This window comes from Cryptotermes secundus, unplaced genomic scaffold, assembly GCF_002891405.2.
Source record: "Cryptotermes secundus unplaced genomic scaffold, Csec_1.0 scaffold593, whole genome shotgun sequence".
Classification (NCBI taxonomy): Eukaryota; Metazoa; Arthropoda; class Insecta; order Blattodea; family Kalotermitidae; genus Cryptotermes; species Cryptotermes secundus.
In genome coordinates this window covers 109,742-117,630 of record NW_019739960.1, presented here as the reverse complement: position 1 = coordinate 117,630, position 7,889 = coordinate 109,742, and the positions used below count along the sequence as shown (strand labels likewise).

General features: G+C 36.7%; 1 protein-coding gene across 7 annotated transcripts in view; it reads right to left on the bottom strand.

The window, feature by feature from the left end:
• Nucleotides 1-7,818, bottom strand: part of LOC111872189 (probable pyruvate dehydrogenase E1 component subunit alpha, mitochondrial) — a 24,981-nt gene extending 17,163 nt beyond the window's left edge. The window contains exons 1-6 of one of the 7 annotated variants that reach the window (XM_023865831.1): nt 7,559-7,617; nt 6,992-7,034; nt 5,560-5,645; nt 3,640-3,728; nt 2,047-2,220; nt 1,118-1,336 (exon numbers count right to left, since the gene is read on the bottom strand). In XM_023865831.1, coding sequence (XP_023721599.1) covers nt 1,118-1,336; nt 2,047-2,136 — 309 coding nt within the window. In that variant the 5' untranslated portion in view covers nt 2,137-2,220; nt 3,640-3,728; nt 5,560-5,645; nt 6,992-7,034; nt 7,559-7,617. The other 6 variants (XM_023865830.2, XM_033754576.1, XM_033754573.1 and 3 more) reach the window with 6 other exon arrangements.
• Between the last annotated feature and the right edge of the window lie 71 nt (nt 7,819-7,889).

Below are 7,889 nucleotides of genomic sequence, written 5' to 3'. Positions count from 1 at the left end.
CCAGAACCACAGGAACTTTGCTGCAAGACAGGCATATGTAACGATGACTTGGCACAGATAAAGTCGTGTCTTATTTATACTCTGTTCTACTGACAACAGGCCAGCGAAAAATCTAACAATCTACAGCAAAACCATCAATTATTATGGGCGTTATAACATAGGTGTGCAGCTGAACGAAACATACACGTCGAACCCCCCCAGACGATTTAAATCCCTGACGAAACATACACGACGAACCACGGCAACGGGTTAAGGAAAATAGAATTACACACATTTTTCAATTTTATCAAGAGTGCATGCAAGTCCTAGCGCAACGATAGGTACAAGAAAATTCTTAGCAAACTACATGAAGACATCTGTAGATTATTTAAAGATTTTCAAAAAATAGAAGATTAATTTCCGCTTTCGATTTGTTCTTTCTCCTTTGATCTTAAGAAGACTTTAGATTTTGAGCTAATTGGCTACTGGAATGATAAAGGACAAAAAGAGAAGATCAATTTTTTTTTAAGTCTGCCGATTCCATTTTGCTGTTACATGATTTCAAATACAGCAGTTCCATAGACTTTGGAAAGAAAGCGTTATCAATTCTTTTGTCCATACAACCATAAATCATTTTCTACAATGAAATCGAAACAAATCAAATGCACGGGTATGCACAACAGATGAACATTTCTCTGCAGTTTTGTGTATAGTGCCATGAAAATTTACCCAAAATATTAGAAAATTTTTCAGCAACTAAGTATCGTTTGTCACATTAATTTGTTTGAGTGCTAATGGACAGTTATCTATTTTTTCAGTGTCTAATTAAGTTATCTCATAACGCATTCTGTTTTCAATTGAAATCTGGCAGATTTTAGGTGTGCAAAGTATGTCATATGATACAATTAGTATTCCCTCTTCAATGAGATACCACACACTGCACACCACCAATTAATTGTTAAAACATTAAATAAACAGGGGCTATGTTGGTTGAGTTGCAGCCTCTGCTACAGAGACACTCATGTAAACCCCCAGCTGTGAGATGTCAGCACTTGTTATCCCATTCAACTTGGCAAGTGCTGAACATTTAACCATGATATTCAACCACAGTACTGACATCACTGTTTGTGTTACATACCTGAGCCCCTACAATACCATTCCCACCATAGAAGTTCTTTGCATACATGTGCATGGATCCACCTTTACCACGAACACAACCAGACTGGCGACCTGTAAGTTCTGCTATTACACCCACAGGTTCCACACCCATTAGGTATGTCCACCCATGTACACGATAAGCCGAGATGATGGAGTCTTGTGGCCGCATGGCTGCCTTCATCCCAACAGCACATGCTTCCTATAAACACATAGTGTTCATTGATCATGCACCTCAGAGTTCCCCAATCTAAATGTGTACTCTTCAACTAACTGGTCATAACTCTTGCTTTCAGAGTAACATTTCTTTTTTTAATTCTGACAGTTGGTTGTGTAGTCAGACTGAGTCCACTTGGCACGCCTGGCCACAAATTGGCCTATTCATTTACTGCATGAATAGTTCAAATTTGATGTTATTGCTAGTCTCAAAATTGAATAAATTTGACTGACATAGTAAACGCACATGTGATCCATAATAATATCAGGTAAAAATCATTTTCAGAATAATAATAGTATTCTGTTTTCTCTTTGATTTTATGGTCTACCACACTAGAGATTTTCATGATTCTACTAAGAAATTATCAGCAGACAAAGTGTGGACTTCAGGGTTATAATACCATGCAGTATGACTGAAAGATATCAGGGTTTCGGAAGTACCATCTATTTCCATCTTCAGGGCAGAAATGATTGCATTTGACTATGTCTAGCCTGCAGATGGAGGCATAAGGATTATACAAAATTTTGATAACCACCTACCAAACTATAATGTGTCATAAGAGGGATGACCATATTCTAATTCTTCAAAATCATAAAAACCTCCTCACCCTTATGAAAATATCGTGGGCAACTACATTCTCATAAATATTTTAGAACTCTTAATTGTGAGTGCAGGGCTGTAGGGCTCTGTCTGACCTGGCCAGAATACAGGTGGCAGAACCCTCTGATGAGCTTCTCTTTATACAAATTACCAGCAGCAGTCTCCAGTCTCCTGATCATATGCATTTTGTTGTATAAATCCAGTGCATCTTCCCGTGTAACACTCACAGTGTTCGATGGCCCACATTCCAATCTGTGCAAGCGGAAAGGCTACAAACATATGAAACGAATATTACATTTGGCAATTAAATTATAAACTTTAGATATTATATGTTACTTTAAGTGAATATTAGAACTATGGAAATTCTGTATGCATGGGAAAATAGTAATTCAAAATATCCTCTTTGATGTCTTAACTCATTTTAAAACACACACAATCTTCGTGAGCAAAAACTATGAACAAACGCAGAAGGTGTTTCTGCATTTTTGTATGTTTTTTTTTTTTTGGATTCTGATACTGAGTACGAAAGATATTGAGTTTAGAAGGATCCATTGCATACAAAAGATATTAAAATTGTAGATTTCACAATACTGAAGAAAAAATACCAAATTTTGGAGGAACAGCATAATAGTATGCAATTTTAAGTGTAGCACTTAACAGAATATCTGATTGAATTTTTCCTAAAAATTTTCTGCTGCAAACCCTCAACTAAAATTTCTACTTCTCATGGGATCCGTTCATTTAATCCATAGGAGAATGGGTACAGGATCATGCATAGTAACATTTCACTTTATAGCGAAATGTAATTCAAGATTGGAATATAGTTCATGAACTCATACATCTTCAGTTGAAATAACATATGTTACACCCCTAAGGGTTTTTCTTGAGCTAAGGTGAGACTAAGTCCCTCGATACAGCAGTCATAAATGGGGCTATTGTATCAGTCATGGATGACAGATGAAAGAATGGAGTTTTGATAGAATGATAATTGGCAGGGTAAAACCAAAGTACTTGGAGGATAATCTGCCCCAGTTCCAGCAAATTCCACATGAACAACACTAGGGATGAACACAGGCCTCAGGTGACATGCTGCAAAATAAGCATTACATCATATTTGTTTAAAATGTCAGTGTTGATGATAATGGCAGCAACACCAAAGGGCATACCAAGTAACACTCTGTTGTAGTGGAAGGATTCAGCAGTACCAATGACCAGAAGAGCTATGCTGGGGATGCTTATGTTTTGTCTAGTCAGAGGGGTGGGATGAAGCTAAGAGTAACTCATTTTGCTGCATCTCCAAAGGTAAAAGAAAGTAAAGCCATCCCTGGCCTTAATTAAGTTCCATGTGATAAGGGCATATTGGGGATCAGAGGTATAGTGCTATGTGTTCTTAATGTTAGAACTAGGTTGAGGTAAGGGGCCAACTTCTTATCCTGGTCACTTTACCTCTGGAGAAAAGGCCCGAGGCAACTGATGGATATCAGACTGAGTGGGCAGCAAAGCCAGTCACCCTGTGGAGAAGAGAAAAATCTCTTGCCCTTGCTCTGAATAAACCTTGATTCCATGGTAATCTAAGCCATAGCCCAGTCACCATATGAACCAGCCCCACATTAAAATTAGCTGGAAAAGTCTGTTCCACAGAGTACAGTCTTATCCAAAAACCCAGCAGCAGGTACAAAATGCAATACCTGTTTTATGGTGGGGAATGCTCAGAAGGAGTGGATATCTGAAGATCAGCATGTCATGTCTAGGCTGGTGCTCAGCATGCTGGACATCACTGCATTTGGACCACCAATAGGTATTGCAGGTTGATGCCAAACCACCAAACAAAAACATAGTGAAAGAAAATTTGACCTTCTCCAACATAACCTCTGCATCCCCTGCTGAAAGTATTTTGTAGTCCAATATGCTTATATGAAAGATAACTGTGTGATAAACAAATCTGTCATGTGCTGTTACTTCACAGTAATACAAGATTAAGTCAGTATAACTGGATATAAATCTTCATGAAGAATTTGTTAGTATTTATTCAGAACATTTTAAGGTTTCAAGATCCATGTGAACTGAGAATCCAATGTACCACATCCCACACTTGAACACACAACATCACAACCCAAACCACTAATGAGGACACTATGTTGCAAATAAAGAAAATGAAGAAATAAATCAACAAAGAGAATAAGCCTGCAAAAAAGCCCACATAACATGAGATAAAATGAATATACAAAAAAGGCAAAAATTATCCCACAGCAATAGCAGAAAAATTACTTCAAAAGTAAATGAATATATTAGAGCTATAATCAAACCAGAAACAAACCTTGAAGACACAATCTAACATACTGCAGCATAGTCATATATTTAAAACTGCATATTAAAAACCTTGAAGACAGAAAGAAATTAAACAAATCTGGCATTAATCTGCATGCCAATACAGGCCAAACAAATGTAACAAATTTATAGCAAGGAAAGAGGATGAATCTAAGAAGAGCCTGAAAGTAATTATAAAGAAAACTAAACAGACAAATTTCAGATATACTCAGCATAACTGAAACAGTTCTAACAGCCTACTCTATTTGAAACAGAAATCCAGAACACCAACAAGAAAAAAGGTAAGGTAAAAATGTCCTTGTTCTTAATTACCATGCAGTGAAGCAATATAGGTAAGGTAAAGTTATTCGTTTTTTGAGTAAGCACCCCACTATGAAGCCATATGAGTAGGATAAATGTAATGGTGCTTAATTAAGCACCAAATCTTAAAGCCCTATCAGTAAATTAAAGTTGAAGTTTCTCCTCTGCTTAATAAAGCATCACTCTATTGGGTTTCAGGGTATGGTGTTTAATTGAGAACTCTACCTTATCTGTATGGATTGCTAATGTGACTTATGAAATTTGAATTCAGTGTCTGGGAGCCAATTAATATTTGTCACATCACATTTACATGGTACGTTGCTACACAGAATTATGATTTAAAATTTTGGTTATATATTGTTTTCTGTGATGTGGGAAGGGGAAAATGTCATATATTTCAGATAAGAAGTACAAGAATATAATATTTAGGCACACAAAGGTAGCATAACCCAAGAATTAAGGACAGAATCATACTAATAAACACACATTATACATTGCAGAGAGTGGCTGCAATTCAAAAGATAGGAAGAACAAACATCCTATAATACCAAAATTAATAATAATGACATACCTTAAGAGTAGTATTGACAAAGTGTGAAGTGTAGTGGATTCCTTAATAATGTGTTGCCTGGAGATGGCCCTGTGTGGCCAAAACATGTAGCGCATGAAGGTGGAATATATATAGAGTGATATTTTTAAACATTTTGAATAACATTTTTGTTAATTAAATGTGGATTAGTGCCATCTAAATCTATATTGATATTGTTGCCTTATAGATGGCAGAAGGCTAAGTGATACTTCAATGCAAGAGTGTGCTGAAATATATTATCATCTCAGATAAGAAGACTGAAGAATAGTGATTTAATTGGAAATTTGCTTCTGATAATCAGATTTAGGTTTTGCAGTACAGAGAAGTTATTTTAGCACAAATCATTACTTTTAAGTAACATTTACAACAAAGGTAAGAAACCCATGCATACCTGCAATATAAAGATACCTTAGTTTCAAATGTTGCCTCCGTAGCATAACTGTTACTACAAGATACTGAAGGCAGCGAATGTTGTTTCTAAAGAGAAGAAAAAGAAGAAAAACATTACAACTGCAATATTAGCATATTTGTTGACAAATTATTTTGCCTCTAAATTTATACTGGAAGGTAAACACTCACTTATAGACAAAACATCATTTACAGATGGAGAGTTTGGGGGAGGGTGCAAAATAGAAGAATAAAAGACGCAAATCTCATCCAATGCATTGCAACTTACCTAACCCAGTTAGTCTGTTACTAAATTGAGATTTACTTAGATAATATAACAAAAATGAAATGTACCTAACTTGCCCCAGCCTAGCACACTGAACTGATTCTGTGAATTATGAAAGTAAGTACATAATGGAGCACCTGTTACCATTTAAAACCATTAAGTTTTGAATCAATTCTGGTAAAAGAAATTGTAAAATAAATTAGTCAGCATTAAACTCTGGTCTCTGGTAGTTTTTGACTTAGTGCTTAAGAGATGTAGCAAACTCATGAATATCCACTGAAATAATACATTTCTCATCAGATGCTTTAAAGTTTGAACACCACAAGAAATTCTACAGAATTTACAACTGTTATCTGAGACTCACCAAAACCAGAATCTGCAAATTTCTAACATATGTGACACATACGAAGGGGGACCCAAAAATAACCGGAAACGACCTGTTGCGCGCGCATGCTTTGTAGTTACAAGTTGTGCTGCTAGGTGGTGTTAGCTGGGGGTCTCCTGCGACTGTTAGTGAGCTGGCGTCAGTCTGAGTTAAGTGGTTTGTCTGTGGTGCTCTGTTGTGCGCGTTCCTGTTTCAACCCTTTGGCGATTAGTGAGATGGCCGACCAGAAGGAACAAAGAGTGTGGGTGAAATTTTGCTTTCTGTTAGGGAAAACTGCACTTCACTCTTCAAGTCACAGCAAACATTCACGCGGTTTTCTCTTTGGTCATCTCCGAGCAAGCGAGGAACACATTTTGCAGACACCCGTCTCATGTGCAAACCTTCGGTTAAAATTCGCTGGACCGTGCTCCATGAGATGTTCGTTTCCTCAGAAAGTTGGTCAATGGTCTTTCGACGATCTTCATCAATTTCACGCACACTCTTTGTTCCTTCTGTTCGGCCATCTCACTAATCGCCAAAGGGTTGAAACAGGAAAGCACACAACAGAGCACCACAGACAAACCACTTAACTCAGACTGATGCCAGCTCACTAACAGTCGTGGGAGACCCCCAGCTAACACCACCTAGCAGCACAACTCATAACTACAAAGCATGCATGCGCAACAGGTCGTTTCCTGTTATTTTTGGGTCCCCCTTCGTACATATGAGTGATCTAACTCCTCATATCAGGAACCATAACTTTCTATATAAAAAGAAAATACTTACTGCTGTGTTCTGTGTCCTGTATTTGACAACAGCAAATTGACATCTGGATGGAGAAAAAGAGGGATAGGATAATTAGAAATTGAAGTGATATAAGCAGTTTTAATCCAAATTTTAAGAATTAAATGACTTGTGACTGCATGCAGTTGAAAGGAATAGGTATACAGGGGAAGGGGCCAAGTGAAGCCACAGGAAATAGAGCAATGATTATTCATTTCACATTGACAGCAACAGAACAGAGTGAATGGTAAACTACATGCTGTTAAGTTTCAACATAACAGGTAGAATTGCAAGCTGGCTGAAAGGCCACACTAATGGATACAGAATGTGAAATGCTGAATATAGTTTAAATCCCTATCTTGTGATTCTATCATTCTTTATAACTAAATATCTGTTTTCTGCAGACAAAGATAATAATATAATGCACTTATATGTTTCCTACATTTTACTGAATAATCAGCAACTATTTCTATGTGGAGAAAATATTCAACAAAGATTGTGAAGAAACAGATAATATAATCATGGCAGTGTAATCTTAATTGTTTCTAAATTGTATATTCAGAATATTACCACACGTTTACAGATAAATCTGAAGCAAGTTGAAAACATTGTTACTGCTAGCTTCCCAGTAGGAGACAAGTTATTTATAGCTGTAGGCCCATATGAGTAGCTATAAATAGTGTTTGTTAAAACCAGGCTGCTTTGCTGTGTGCATTCAAAATGTTCCTACTACACTGATGTTAGATTCCTAGTGACATCTACAAATTATAAACTCTATAAAACCTTTATTCCAAATTCTAATAATAAAGAGTTGCCTGGGTGATATTAAAAATAAATTTTTTCTTTGTGAAAGAGTGAGCTATGTAATTGGCTACAAGCTTGGTGACTGGGTTCAATTCCC